Below are 15570 nucleotides of genomic sequence, written 5' to 3' on the forward strand. Positions count from 1 at the left end.
AATTAAAATATCATGTTAAAAAACTTAGAGAATCGAATGCTACTTTTAAGTCAAACATTGAAATTAAAAATGTATCTATTGGTGAAAAACTTTAAATAAATGAAAAACCAAGTTGTTTGAAAATCTCATATTGCTAGTTTTGTAACATGAGTCTCCTTTATAAACTCTCACCTTTAATTATGGGTTTGGGGAGGTAGGTTGTTTTATCCTTGACATAAAACGTCTTAGAAAGACTAATTTCTACGACTAAGTTGTAACCAGTTTTTGTTTTTGCAGATATTTTTCTTTTTCGTCCTTTGAAACAGGTGAGCTGTGCAGTTTTCTATTATATTTTGACTCGTGGGGTTGGCTCACGAACATATCCAAACATACAAATGAAAGATAGATTGTGAATCATGTGATCTTCTCTGTTGTAATTATCACTTATCAATGAATCGCTTAGCTTGAAGGAACCAAAAATGGCTACTGCATCAGAAATTGTAGCGAAATTGAATTTGAAGCCACATCCAGAAGGCGGTTTTTACGCTGAAACCTTCAGGGACAGCTCCGTTCATCTCTCCAAATCTCACCTCCCACCGGAATGTAAGTCCAATTTTCTCGATCATACCTCCATTCATTTCACCATAATCTCTTCGTTTTGATTGGTTTGATTGCACGGAATCAAACTCCGAGTCCTAATTTCACAGTCTCCACTCTACTTTTTTTGGATTTGTATGAACTCCAATCGTATCAACAAGATCGCTTGTCTTATTTTCCGGAAATTCGAATCTGAGAATCGAGCATCATCTAGTATACTTATTACTGTTGTTCAGTGCCTAATTTGTTGTCTATTGAATTTTCCTTTTCCATGTTTGAGTTTTCTTTTTCGTACGCGCTCTCGATCGATCTTTTTTCGTCGATTTTAACTTTATTCCGGTGCAGACAAGGTTGATCGAGAGGTCAGCACGTGTATATACTTTTTGGTGCCTTCTGGGTGTGTATCTGCTCTTCATCGCATACCATGTGCAGAGACTTGGCATTTTTACTTGGGAGAACCTCTTACGGTAGGTTTCTAATAATTGAGATAACATGAAGTACTAGTTTGTCTATGTTTCTGACCGAATATTTCGTTTTTCTGCCAATGATATTTCCTTTTTCGTTTGCATAATCAAAAGATTTTTTGCTTCTGATCTGGTTTTTGTTAGATATGACTTTCGTTTCTCCTGTCTACACTTCTCGAGAGATTTTGATGGTAAACTTAAATAGATGAGTTTGACCTCCGTTCTAATCACTTTTTCTTTAAAAGTGATTTTAATTACAACTTTGTTTGGTTGCACTAGACTACATTTTGCCAAATTACCCTAAAGTGATACTTAGACTAACTTTTTGGAGAATATGTTTTGAAGTGATTCTTCCAACAGCATTCTTTAACCAATATAAAATTTTCAAAGTTGATTTCTTTTTGTTGCTGAACATTCTAGACGTTCAAAATCATGGGGCAAGAAGTGGAATTGTGAAGTTTGAGGAGTAGTGAACTCTTGGGGCCCATAGTTTAAGGAGTTAATAAGACGTAAAATTGATGTTTTTAATAGTGGAACCTACGAACCTCTTGGGCCAAATAAGGAGTGGAGTTCACAACTCCACACTTCCCAACTCCCTATTTCCCAACTCCTTGGCCCAAACAAATCCAAACCCAAGTAAGGTGTTAAATCACCGAATGACCAAAAAGCTTAAGCTGATAGATGAAGGTAAATTTAATATCGTATTATCTAATGCTTCCCCTCACTTGTGGGTTTTAAATATGTAAAAGACCCAACAAGTTAAAACCAACATTAATTGGCGAAGGAAATAACATTGCAGGATTTGAACGTAGGACCTCATGAACCACTTGCTCCAATATCATGTTAGATTACCGATTGACTCAAAAGCTTAACTGGGTAGGTGAAAGTAAATTTAATATATCATCTAACACAAGACGACGTTGGCATTAAGATATTGGACATAAGTTCAAGGACAGTTGCACTAATGTGTATGCTCAATGAAAAACAAAATCTGCCTACTTTATTAAATGCGCATTTACTTATAATCAGGTGGTAAAAGTTGTAATGAATGCTGGTTTTCTGCTATTCAACTCATGTATGGTGTGTTTTTTATCTTTATCTCACCTCTATGATGATACTATCCTTATTATTGTAATTATTACTCTTGATTATAGGTATTGGAGTTGAATGAAAAGGACGGTCGTGTCAAATTGACTTGTCTTGGGTCTGATCTCATTGGAGACAATCAATTACCTCAGTATACAGTGCCTCCTAATGTCTGGTTTGGTGCTTTTCCAACGAAAGACTTCAATATTTCTGCTGATGGGACTGTGACTAAAGCTGCTCCAAGGGACTCTGAGAATCACTACTCGCTTGTGGGCTGCAGCTGTGCACCTGCTTTCCAGTTTGAGGACTTCGAGTTGGCAAAACGATCTGATCTTGCTTCACGTTTTCCCAATAGTGAAGCTCTCATCTCGTTGCTGACACCAGGTGGCTGATTCAACTGAAGATTACAGTATCTTTTTCTGGAAATTATTGCTTAGATTCCGATGATGAGGAGATCTAGATTGTATGTTGTGATTTTGCTCTTTGTTTATTTTTAATATCACAGTGTAGTTAAAGATTTCAGTCAGTGGATTGTGTGGTAACGAACCTCTTATGGCTTACTGAAGATAATGATAACGAATAAGACTCTTTTTTTGGATGAATCTTGTAGTCCCAGTGTGTTTTCAGGTTTTGTGGATGGCCCCCGCATGAACAGATAAATGTACCCATCACAGAAGGAAAAAACAGCGAGAGAGACACCTTACATCTCTCTCTCTCTCTCTCTCTCTCTCTCTCTCCGTGAGTTCAATTGTAAAGAATATGAGCAATTTATAAAAAGTTCTTGCGGGCTTCTTGATTTCATGCTATGATTTAGACATGTCCTAGTTGATTTTCTTCCATTCTAGAATATTTTCCGAATAACAATTCTGAGAATTTCTGGGGAAAGCATTGTCTTAGATATAATTCAGCTTTGTAATAATAAAAGTGTGATTCCAACATCTATTACTTATAGGAACAAATTTTGATCCTCTTAGGAAGGAAAGATTGCGAAAAAATTATTCTTCACAGCGGAGTCCTTTCATTTTTCTGTGTGATTTTATATATAACAAACACTGAATTGTGAGGAACATCCCCAGTTATTCAATTGTATTTCCAAAGGATCTTATTGTGTGAGTCTTAAAAGATAAATTCGAGCTCAGTTTCAATTCCTCCATAATGTTAGATAAGTACAATAGGTAAATATTCAAGCAAACAATCAAGCAACCAAGCAAGAAAATGATGTCTTGTGATCTTTTCTGTGGCAGAGCCACACATGGCAGGTAGCTTCTCAGATTTCTAAAACGATATCTGCACAAGAAAATGGAAACAAACAATCAGGTTAGCCTATAAAAGTAAGACAGTACTAGATTTCTGTGTATTATGGGAAAAAGCATATTAGAAGTTTGTGTATATGATGGCAGAAACATGCGTCGTTTGATGGATATTGAAAGTTGATCCACAGGTACTGATTATATTGTTAATACTAACATTCAGAATCAGTCTGGACCCATTTACTTCCATCACCAGTCTTGTCGTTCTTTTCGTCTTCATTTTCATCTTTTTGCTTGTTTTTCTTCCTCAGGTACTTCTTGGATGATGTTCTGACATTGGAGCTTTGGGGGTATATCTTCTTTTGGAGTATTGTCCTCAACATCTGTTTACATTCAGAAATAGTTATCAATATTAGATTACGAATGTTATGTACACTGATCCCACCAGAACAGCAATTTGAGGATTTGAGCGTTAACGGATGTTCTGGATTCTACCTTCTCCATTTTCGATTCCAGAGTTGTGATTCTCAGAGGAGGAGTAACTGCAGCAGGTGTGGTAGCAGTACCACCTCCACAGATGAAAATCTTCTTGAGAAGGAGGGATAAAGTTCTTTTGCCAATAACTGTAGTGTCATTAGCTTCAACACCTACATCTTTGCCTTTACGGAGTATGACATGCTGGAAACTATCGCTCTTCTTAATCAGCTCATCATAACACAGTTCATTCTTTGTTGTTTCAGATTCAAAGCTTAATTGTCTGTTAAGAAATACGTTTGATGGACAATGCTTGCTGACTTCAAATTCCAAGGATGGACCCAATTGCTCAAGGTGTTCATCTAATAACTGATTGAACTCTTTTTGAAGTATATTTAGTTGTTCAGGTGTAAGATCTTGAAGATGTTGTTGCAAGAAAGATGATGGATTCTCTTGAGACCTTTTTGGGCGTGCTTGATTCAGATTCTCATCTCCAAACGTTCCTATCGCCAGCAACACATGAGGCCAGTTGGTGAATTCTTCTGAGTGAGTTTTGTGCACCATCTCATCTGTTTGAGAAAGAACTTTAAGTTACTTGCATTCTAAAAGATCAACATACAATGAATAATATAGTCTTTGCTCACCCTTGATTGAATTTGATGTTGTTCTTTTGCTCTCCTTTCTGCCATTAGGCTTCTTCCCTTGCATCCAATTCAATATCTGCACACGAAAAGGAGTCCTAATTAATCACAAAGAGTAGAGCACCAAGTTTTCAAGACAAAACACTCTTGTATCAACTTACCCTCATCTGTCAAAAGACGAATTCGCAAACCCTGTTCTTCGTCCTCTCTGTGGCCTCTAGTTATTGTTTGAATTCTTGTTGATAAGGCCAGATAGAGCCAGGTCTAGAAAGATATACCTTTAATTTTGGGCTATGGATCCCACAACAGGCACAAGGATTGCATACACCAAGGCAATATGAGTGCAAAACACTTTATATATAGTGAAGAGAATTGTGAGAAATTCCACAACCAAACTACTAGCTGCCACTGTTTCAAGTTCCAAAACGCTGACTCTCTTTTTCTCTCTCTCTTGGGTTTGTCACATCTTTGCCTCCCTATTACAATGTCTTTTTCCATCAACTTTGATCAAAAGGAAAGAACATATAGCTTCTTCTCCCTGTCTCTACACCACCATCTCATTATTTTAAGAGCCCATATAGCCTTGCCCAACACTTCAATACATCACATGTGAAAAATTCAAACTTTTATACCAATATAAGACACAGGCAGGTATAGAAACTACAACACACAGTTCGAAAAATCACACACAGCGCGATCTAATGGCAAATCAAAGAGGTGGCTATCTTGTTTGGAACGTTTTACATTGGAGATAGGTTTTCATTTTGCAGTCCATTATTACTTAATGTGTTTCTTTATGATAGAGATTATCAAACTGATGCAGAAAATCCGGGTGGCTGCTCTGTTCTGTTGATGGAAGTGCATGCAGGAAGATGGACAAAGAAGAAAAGGACATGAAAGACTGAGCTATCACGCACGAAGAAGATTTGAGGAAGAACATCTCTTTTTATCAGAAATATAAAATAATATATATGGATGGCCAATGGAAAGAGGTAAGGCTTTGAAAGCATATCTCATACGTTATATATATATATTATCGCCCACATTCTCGTGGGGATGTCTCTCACTAACCGAACCACTAGGGTGCACATCCTAAATCTCACTAACATTGGTTCTAACACCAAATATAATTTTAATTTTTTTTAAATTACAAATTTAGCCCCTATGGTTTGGAGGAAGTTAGAATTTAGTATTTGTAGTTTATAATTAGAATTTAGTCCCTATGGAACCGCTATGGACTATTTGTGAGGGTTTTTATCAAATTATAGGGACTATTTATGAAGTTTTATCAAACCATAAAAACTAAGGTCATGCCAAAATAAGTTCAACTTAGTAGTATTGGCATGCACTCTGATCCAAGAGGTCGGAGGTTTAATCCCCACCTCGCAATAGTTGTACTAAAAAGAACTAAGGTCATGTTTATTACAAGAAACAGACTACAATAGTCAGCACCCCGAACATACGCTCCAAACAACCCCTAACTTTTCTTAAACCATAGGGACTGAATTTGCAATTTAATTATTTTTTCCTGTCCAGTTGCTTCCTCATTGCTAATATACAACATATCATTATTTTTTTCAGAATCCTCCAAAAGCAGCAGCCTGGTTTCCCTCTCTCTCTCTCTAATAAATCAAAGGGAATCGCCACCATGCAAAGAAATATGCATTACACCTTTTGGACACGTGAAGCTGTCCATGGTATGAATTCATATGGGCGGTGGAGCTTTAAGCCTTTAACCAACTCCATATCGGACCATCGAATCAAGCTTGCTTGTTTACATGAGGAGCAGGTGAGAATTTTATACAAAATATATTGCTTGTTGAATGAGGACCCTACTCTTTGATGTCATGAATCATTTGGGAGCGTTTGGCCTCCTGAGTTGAGTTGGATAGAGTAGTCTATTATTAGTCTATTCAATGTTTGGAATTCCTATGATTAAAATTTGAAGATTACAATTGTTTTAATCTACAATAACCCACAATTAGCTTTGTGAATAGATAATGTACTTTTTTTCATGATATGAGTGATAATGTATAATTTTTGTTTGGTTATTGTATGTTCAAGTACATAGAAATTTGTTCACATAATTTTGAATGGTTTTTCTCTTTAACGACTAAATTACAAAATTACGTTTTCTTAGATTAAAGTATACAAAAAAATGTAGTTACAAAAAAAAAAAGATAAAAAGAAAGCTTCAACTCAATTTTTATAACTATACCACCTGCTAATGACAAAAAAAGAAAGCTTCAACTCAACTTTGATTTTATTTTATTTTTAAAGTTTTGGTATAGTTATAAAAATGAGGCATAAAAGAAAGAAATGTAGTTGAATTTCATTATAAAAAGTTTTAACTTTGATCTTTCTTTTAGCTTTTAGTATAGTTATAAAATATACAATCAAATTCGTTTCTCAAAATAAAGTATAAAAAATAAAATTATAAAAGAAAAAAAATCAACTTTCATTCGGTTTTCCCATTTTTTTTTAAAAGCTTTAATTACAAAAATGACAAAAAAAAATAAAAATAAAAGAATAGTAGAAAAAACTTGACCAGAAAATAAAATAATTTGCACCCCAAATTAATATTATTATAATCCAGACTATTACTAAAAGGGTAATGATTTTAAATGACAAAACTACTAAAAATATTTTTAAATATAACGAAATGTCACTAATAAACATATAATAGATAGTGACATTTTTCTACCTTTGTAAATAAGTTATCTCAATTTCTTATATTTGAAAACGGCTCTAACACATACTATTGTAATCTCGATTTAGTCAATAATTTGTTAATTCTAGGGGAGGTAAGAAACCATAGACTTGCTTGTTAAGATAGAAACTGCCCTATTTCTAGGCAGAAGGCAGCAATGCTTGAATTGCACATGGGACCATACATTATTATGTGCATTATTAGCTAATCAGAAACTGAAAAGATTTTGAAAGTTCAAAAGCAACAAATATATCACAATTTTGAATACTTCTCAAGGTGGGGAAACTGATGTTTTTTATATGAACATTTTTCCTTTTTGAGTTCATCTGTGGTTTGCTTAAATAAGACACTTGTATACAGACTAGTTTACACCAGTAATCATGTATATTTTACTGTTCTAATCCTATAATGAACTTTGGGATTTAATACACAACACACTGCTAATGACAAACCTTGTACAAATTTTGTTTCAGGTATACCTACGAGACGCTCTGAGTGTCGCAGCACATCTCTAAACAGCATTCGAAACAACAGAAGCAGGCGAAAGCGGTACAGAGTTGTGTCAATGCAATCGCACATTGATTATTCATTCTAGAGCAGGCTTGGATGCAGCAGGGGCAACAGCAGTAACTACACAAATTGCCACAACAATTCGAAGCTGCTTTGACGAATATTTCGGCAGCCTCGGGTTTTTTCTCACCAATTCCGAGAGGAGTGTTATCAGAAGTTGCTTCCAAGTTTCCAAAGCCAACACCACAGAATGGTAACAGCATCATTTTGTCACCTTTAGGTGCTGCCATTTTCTCATAAGCATTTTTCTTCGACTGTGAAGTTATTATATTAACTTAGTAATTAGTAACCAATTTGCTTGCAATTCAAATTTGAGGTTATGGAGGGTGTAAAGCTTAGCTCACCTGTTGCACTTTAATTGATTCATGGACTTTATCTGCATTCTGAAATATGACCATCTGAGTATACTCACTCATTACACCCATTTTCATGCTCATCTTTTCAACCTAGAACGTATGAAATGAAGCACCGGAATATCGTCATCTCTATCGTAGCAAATTCGAAACTCAAAAGAACTTCAGTGCTTAGAAAATAAAAATCTTCTTGGATGTGTTTGTAAATGAAAACAAGTTGAAATGGGACAATGAGTAAATAACACAAACCATTTCCACCAGTTGTTTATTTTCTGAACACCAAGCCTCAGCTGTGAGTTGTTCAATCTGATCTTTAGCAAATAACTGGAAAAGAAGAAAAGTTTAAAGCAAGAATTATGAATTGGCATCATATATGAAGCTAAAATAGAAACATTGCAACTCATCCTTCTTCCCACCGGCCGGCCCACCCCCCGCCCCGCAGAGAAGGGATGTGAAAGTTGACCAATCAATTGAAAAGGAGATGAAGATATTAAATTCAAATCCAAGACTTCACCCATTAAGTTTCAACAACCCAAGATAATAAGAAATTCAGGCAACTTTGATCATATAATGGGGATTCTCTACCTTGTCAAGAGGTATATCCTTTGCCTGCTGTACCTTCAAGTCTAAGATAATGTTATCCAAATTGGCTAAGAGGCCTCTTGCCTTGACAATGTCTGGAAATTTTCCAGAGTATCTGCCAGATACAGTCATTAGACTCTCAGAAGCAAGGTCTGGAATTGAGGAAGGATAAACCTAAAACAAAAGCTTGGAATTAGAAAACGAGTAAGTGTTGACTGGAATAATGATTTATATTTCATGCCACAGGAAAGTGCATGGCCTAAAAATGAGATGTCAATGTCTCCTGAAAATTTTACAAAACAAAAGAATATGCATACCTTGACTTCATCGAGATCGTCGAATGCGTCGACGGCTATATTAACAAAAGTAGTGGATGAAGCTCTTTTGTACAACTTCTGCATTCGGGGTTCAACCGAATCTGAAAAACGAAATGGTTATAGATGTATTGAGTCTGAGTTGAACAAAGTGAAAACAGAACTGTTAGTATCCCTTAATTTACAAGAATAGCAAATAAAGAAGAAAAAGTTCATGAATTAAATCAATGATGAGGACTGGGAATAGGAATTCTTCAGTTAATAGAGTCTTCGGACCTAAATCATATTTCGATGTGCGCATCATCTAATCTATGATAAAAAGAATTTATGATTCAACCTTATGTTGAAACCTCCCATCTACATTTCCAGGGAGCTGGACAAATGATGAATTTGCTCCAGAAATACGTCGATCCAGTATGTTGATACCTAAAAGAATTTCAAATTATCCATGCATTGTAGATGATCATGGTCTGCGTAATTCATGTTGATAATTTCAAGACTCCTTTTTGATGTGATGGTTAAGTCCATAAATTATTAGAGGAGGTTAGAACAATAAGGAGAGGGAATTTAAAATTGTATTGGTTAGAACATATAGATTTTGAATGTAGATCCGAACAGTTATTAGGATGTAGCCACATTGTGGCAGTTCCCTCAAGTAATTTTCCCCTCAATAGGAGAGAAGAAGTAGAGTGAAGTACCAAAACTCACCTAAGTCGTAAGCACCATCATATCGACCCCTACCGATCATTGCAAGCATCCTTAGAAAATAGTGGTTGCAAAATGTACCTGGTAGACACACAACCATAAGGTCGAATATGTGTGTGAAATCTTCAAACCAAATAAAGATACCCGCATGAGGGTTGAAATAACTGAAATTACAACTCAAGCTTAACAAGGACCAAAATCCTCAATCCACGAGTTATAGAATGGTCAAAGCTCGATGAAATTTTCAGGCAGCTTGCCAATCCTTCCAGTTTTAGATTAAGACCAGAAACATACCTATACCAAAAGTATATATACGAGGATGAATGGATTGCTTTTCTGTTTGATTGTTCCGCATCACATCACAAATATGTCTCTCGTTTTTGACAGCACCATCGGTAACAAGAAAGATGATAGGAACTGAACCACCAGTACCCCCTTCATTCAGCATCTCAGTGGCCTGGATATTAGCAACCAAAAATTTTATGTTACTGATGTTGAGATATTTCAGTAGTAAAGAATAAAAAGAAAAGGATGATTGACCAAATAATAAAAAAAAAGACAAGATATGGAATGAAGAGAGGTCACTTCTTCAAAAGAAAACAACTCCAGCCATCTTTTTCTTTTAAGAACTGGGGTGGTTATCCGGAGTCGGATCTCACATTATGCTCACGGTCCACCTCCCTAATCTTATGGAGGCTTTGTCCATCCTAACGCCACCATCTTACATATGTATTACCTAGACTTGTTTTTCACTAAGTAAAAATATTCAATCCAACAGTATTTATACAAATTGTACACCCAAGTGTTTTTAGTGTTAAGAAGGAAAGTTCCTTTGAAAGCATAGGTTTACAACAGTATATGGGAATTAATGACAATAAAAATATCCACATGAAAAAGAATTGAGATTGGAGACCTTTGTTAAAGGAAGTAAAATATCAGTGCCACCCCCTGCAATAAAATTCATCTTTATCCATTGGATGGCCCTTTCAACAGCATCCTTGGTGGCCATCTCCATGGATTCTGAGAATTGGCGAGCTTCGTCGTTGAAAGCAATAATATTAAACATGTCTTCTGGAGGAAGCTTACTCAAGGCTGTGGATAGTACATTTTTCACATCGTCGAGTGCCTTGCCTTGCATACTTCCACTTATGTCAACAACAAACACCATCTTCTTTCTGAAAACCTGTTGAATTAGTTAAGATGTGATTCTATACAATACTTTCTAGGGACTAATAATAGATTAAGAAACCCCCATCCTACCTTTCCCTGTTCATTTCCTGGATACAAGTACATGCAGAACATCTCTCTTTGATCAGCATCATCCACAGGAGGAGAATGTAGGAGAATACCACCGTATATTTGACTTGAAGAAACCTAAAACATACAAGAAGGACAAGATTCAAAAGATTTAAGTGATGAGCATATATGAACAGGCTTGTCTCAAGGCTGCACATTCTTCTCAAGTGTGAACAAATCTCTCTGAGACAGAATACCAAAATACCAATACTGATGAATGTAGGACATACACTATATGAGAAGCTAAGATCAGCTTTTGACCATGCGAGAACTTCTGATTCGTATACAAAGCTCAGCTTTCCAGGTTTTCTCATTGATTCCTGAATCCATTATAGGAACAACATCACAGACTAGAATAACAAACAAAAACATCAATTACTCAAAACACAACAAGGTATCAAACCTTTAAAGGATGACTCGTTGTCTTGCACAAAACCTCAGCTGCAGAGCCAACATTCACAGTTAACGCTATCTTCTCCTTTTTCGACATTTTCTTCCCTGCAGGGATGACATATTCAGGAAAAGTAAAAGGAACATTCAAGCTGAGATTGCCTGATGAGTTGTATAGTAGTTTCTGAGACCAACTCATGGTAATAGACAGAGTGGTGCCCCCATCAACCTTAAAAAGACACAGGAAACAAACAATCAAAATCAAAAGCATTTACTTACAAACAAAATAAAAGGGGTTGCGTTTATCACCTGTGGGATTGTGAGGGTAAAGATACTCGAAGTCAAGAAACCTCCATCTACTCGTTCTGGTTTTTCCGAAGCATTTTTACTTTTATCTTCTAGTGCAATAAGTGAAGTTCGATGTGATTTTCTAGGATCATCTACCTCACAACCTAGAACTGAACCCTGTTAGCCAAATAACATCATTCCCTGAGATTGCAGTAACAATAAAAAAACGCAAAAAGACCAAAAACTCAGAGACGCTATGAAAATTCCTAAGAAACAAAAACAAACATCATTCGAACGGCATCAAACCCAGAAGAAAAGGGTCCATAACGATCACAATTACAGTTTACATCAACATAATTCTTCATGTACACCAAATATAAACAAACTATATTCTAATAATTTCCAGAGGGAAATCCCAGAGAAATACCTGTTCTCCCATAGGAATTGCAATGCGGCAATCACAACTCCGACTACCCATAACGCAATGAACCCTCCAAGAGCCAGTGATCCGAATAATGGCGGTATCCAAATAGCAATCAGCCTGCAGCTCAATTCCATTCATCTGAAGCGGAATCAAAGCCGGTGGGTCGCAGCGGCCATGAACATGGGGCTGGTAGCTTGGAATATCGGGGTTATCCACGATTCCAGGATCATGAATTACAGCATAAACCATCGGAGCCGTAGGAAGAAATGAATGATCCATCCTATCCATGGTGGGGAACGATCTCGGAGGCGCAACGGCTCGGTCTTTGCCGAAGTACAGTCTCTTGGAGAGACGGAGGCCATCATCAACAGCTCTGGCGAAATCTTCCGCCATTGAAAGACCCAATTTCTGAAGAAATTTGAAAAGGGGGGAAGAAGATGAAGAACGTGATTGGATTTGAGAGTGGGAAAAATGGGTATTCTTCAAGAAACGATTCGATTCGTTTTCTTCTCTGCAAATTTATTGAAAAAATTTATGGTTCCACGAATGAATTGGGATTAAAGATGAAGGTATCAACTTTTTAAAAAAGAGAAACGGGATTTTCTTTTTCTTAACAAGATTTTATGACACTAATCACAATGCTGCAAACTTATTGTCTTTCTTTAATAAAATTTTTGTCTTTATGCCCAACCAATTCAATCAATGGGCCATTTTCCAACGGTTCTATTCCTTGAATTAAAAAAGTTCCCAACATACCATAATTTCACATTTTATGACTTATGGTATGTATTTGTCGAGGGTAGTCTAAGACTTTATCCTTAAGTTCAAGGATACTTTGGGATTCTGCATGTTTTGATTCAAGGCATCAAGTCTTGGGTTGAACTTAGTCAAGTTCGTTTTGTTCTACAAAATAGGTAATCATCGATCAAACTCACTACCTAGAATCCTGTAATATCATAGGATACTAATATTACATATATCTCAAGTGGATATTAGACGAATGACTAATATAAATAAGTCTCATTCCACCACCTCATAGGGATAAACAATATTATATGTGTTTAGTTGAATTAAACACTTTTGTGTACTAATTTAGACATTGGAGTATACTTGACTTGATATCACATCAGTACGAATTTTCTTGTAGGTTAGCTCGGACATACTCCTCGAACTAGAAGAGCTCTACATGGAGATGGGCGACTTGTACGAGATTTGAGCACCAACAACATGTGGAAAAATCTACCTGTAGATTTAATAATATATATATTATATGTCAATTGATCTAAGCTTTCTTTGGCAGACTATGAAAATATTTAAAATAATAAGATATAAAAGCAAATAAGATACTTTTATTAATTAAATGATTCATTTTTTTAGGATTTTTCTAGTAATTAATTAAGTGACATATTTAACATCATGATTATGTTGGTACGGGTAAGGTAAGGAATGGTATCAATCTCACGATTAAATTATAATATTAGTTATTAAGAAAAATATAATAAAGTTGATGGTTTCAATTTTAATTGAAAATGCTCGAAACACTTAAAATTTCCTTATTATAATGTAAATCAAAACTTTACGTTATTAAGTCAAAATTTCCATAATGAAATACAAAGGTTATCCAATATAAAAGGTAATTTAATAATTTCTGGAAAAGAAAAAACATCAATAAAGAAACCATTATAAATAATTGGAAATAAATATATAATAATTTTAGGAACAAGACAATTAATTAAAACAATAGTAATTTAAGAAGACTTATATGGGTTGAGGGCCCACGTGGACAAGACATGGTGGTGGTCGTGGGGAAAAAAATTAATTGCGACATAGTACTAGTTTTTTCCATTCATTATTCGACATTAGAGGCGACAAAAATCTAAGTAGAGTCGAGTCCTCACCTCAATCAAGACGAAAAATTTCCAGTTTGATCGAAAATGGGGTCGAATCGGAGATTATAATCGAGTCTCCGGTCGGGGATGGGAATGGTATCTACGTCCTGTCCCCGACCTCAATTATTTTTTTAATATATAATCATATATATACCGTATACATATATATTAATTTTATAAATATTTATATAATTATATATGTTGAAAAAAATCGGGGATAGGTCCCCCCAGGGAGACCCATTTACCCCGACGGGGATGACAAATCCCTGCCCAACCCCGATCGTGTTGTCAATCCTATTTGACACGTCATTAAATAATTTATTAATTTATTATTTATTTATTCCGTAAATCCCACATAATTTTTAAATAGTACTACTGTGCAAACAATGAATGAAGGTAGTATAAAAAAATTTCCACAAAAAATTTCCACACTACCATAATACTATAAATTTTCTCGTGGTCATGGAAACAGAAAAGAATAGATAGAGAAATCATTGAAACACATAGATTTTCATTTTGTAATTATGTTTTTCTGGTAAAATAAATTATCAGCCCTAAATTTGAGAATAAGTTCTAATTATTCCCAAAATTTAAAAATCGACAATTTAATGTTAGAAGGTTTTAAGTCGATTAATAAAAATTGATTTCAAAAGGTCCTTAGATCGATTAACAACATGATGATTTGCCAATTAATTTGAATTTTTTAGTTTATGTAACATTTATCTTCCTTTCTCTCTACTCAAAATCTCTATAAGACTGATGAGTTACTTTTTGTTAGTAAACTAATCATCGAAAGAATTTTTAATTATTTTATAAAGATTATGGATAAAATTATTCGTATTTTAAACTTAGGTGTCAAATAGAAATCTATCATCAAGCTAAGATAGAAAAAATGTACTTTACCCTTATTTTTTAACATATTATTAAAAAGCAATAATATGAATATTCCAACATTTGACCGATAAAGAAAGTTACTAATTTTTTAATCGTTGAGTTATGTTCTATTTATCAATTACTAATTTAGAGTCATAGCTAGGGATGTCCATGGGACGGGGCGGGGTAGGGTCGAGGTCGAGGATGACTTCCTTGTCCCCCGTCCTCGCTATCCATTTCATTCCTCCATACAAAATTTTCCACTGAGATCGAAATAGGATTCTCCATGAGGAATTCATTCACGCGGGAAATTTTCTCCATTTGGATTTTTTTACAAATAATAATAATAACTTAACTAAATCATTATATCAAAAGTTTTTATTTTAATAGTTAAATATCTCATTCATATGTGACATATATATGATTAAAATGTTTAAGAAATAAATATATCAATTAACTTTATATATAATTCAATATATATATTAAAACCTTATATAAAAATTAGATATGTATAATAGGGTGGGCCAGGGAAGCGAAACGGGGGGGGTCGAAGACGGGGTCGAGGAATATATTGCCTATCCCCCTCCCTGTTTATCCAACGGGAAAAATTTTCTCCCGGCTCCCTCCTCATTTCTCGTCTAATTGGAGATTCTTCACCCCATCAGGGTAGGGTCCCCGTCCTGCG

At 35.2% G+C, this 15570-nt stretch overlaps 2 protein-coding genes, 1 long non-coding RNA gene and 1 pseudogene across 9 annotated transcripts; 2 read left to right on the top strand and 2 right to left on the bottom strand.

Annotated features, from left to right (window-relative positions):
- The first annotated feature begins 59 nt into the window (after positions 1–59).
- On the top strand, positions 60–3846 carry LOC120070727 (RmlC-like jelly roll fold protein). 4 transcript variants are annotated; one of them, XR_016527614.1, is made up of 7 exons: positions 326–582; positions 922–1043; positions 2195–2510; positions 3371–3443; positions 3527–3567; positions 3688–3726; positions 3830–3846. XR_016527614.1 is itself a non-coding variant. In XM_039022599.2 (5 exons), exons 3-5 carry the CDS (start codon positions 459–461, stop codon positions 2516–2518), a joined length of 570 nt encoding a protein of 189 aa, XP_038878527.2. In that variant the 5' UTR covers positions 60–193; positions 277–305; positions 443–458; the 3' UTR covers positions 2519–2728. The 4 variants fall into 4 exon arrangements, 3 of the variants coding, with proteins under 3 accessions (XP_038878527.2, XP_038878522.2, XP_038878515.1); XM_039022599.2 differs by lacking the exons at positions 3371–3443; positions 3527–3567; positions 3688–3726; positions 3830–3846 and adding exons at positions 60–193; positions 277–305 and having other exon boundaries at positions 443–582; positions 2195–2728; XM_039022594.2 differs by lacking the exons at positions 3371–3443; positions 3527–3567; positions 3688–3726; positions 3830–3846 and adding an exon at positions 128–305 and having other exon boundaries at positions 443–582; positions 2195–2728.
- Positions 3184–4791, bottom strand: LOC120070726 (protein NEGATIVE GRAVITROPIC RESPONSE OF ROOTS-like; annotated as a pseudogene). Its single transcript, XR_016527613.1, has 4 exons — positions 4653–4791; positions 4495–4570; positions 3594–4419; positions 3184–3413 (listed from the first exon to the last, which is right to left on the bottom strand). The product of XR_016527613.1 is annotated as a protein NEGATIVE GRAVITROPIC RESPONSE OF ROOTS-like (transcript).
- LOC150038025 (uncharacterized) lies at positions 3825–8193 on the top strand. Of its 3 annotated transcripts, none has more exons than XR_016527616.1 (6): positions 3825–4001; positions 4117–4204; positions 4291–4396; positions 5315–5483; positions 6073–6280; positions 7675–8193. It is a non-coding gene; the product is annotated as an uncharacterized LOC150038025 (long non-coding RNA). The 3 variants fall into 3 exon arrangements; XR_016527615.1 differs by having other exon boundaries at positions 3924–4044; XR_016527617.1 differs by lacking the exon at positions 3825–4001 and having other exon boundaries at positions 4108–4204; positions 4334–4396.
- Positions 7479–12815, bottom strand: LOC120070725 (inter-alpha-trypsin inhibitor heavy chain-like protein). Its single transcript, XM_039022584.2, has 13 exons — positions 12127–12815; positions 11721–11876; positions 11425–11640; positions 11252–11341; positions 10986–11099; positions 10639–10908; positions 10020–10182; positions 9729–9806; positions 9024–9124; positions 8710–8880; positions 8374–8448; positions 8116–8217; positions 7479–8025 (listed from the first exon to the last, which is right to left on the bottom strand). Exons 1-13 carry the CDS (start codon positions 12514–12516, stop codon positions 7681–7683), a joined length of 2271 nt encoding a protein of 756 aa, XP_038878512.1. The 5' UTR covers positions 12517–12815; the 3' UTR covers positions 7479–7680.
- Positions 12816–15570: the final 2755 nt, after the last annotated feature.

This window comes from Benincasa hispida, chromosome 2 (assembly GCF_027475165.1).
Source record: "Benincasa hispida cultivar pf3 chromosome 2, pf3_genome.v1.1, whole genome shotgun sequence".
Lineage (NCBI taxonomy): Eukaryota > Viridiplantae > Streptophyta > Magnoliopsida > Cucurbitales > Cucurbitaceae > Benincasa > Benincasa hispida.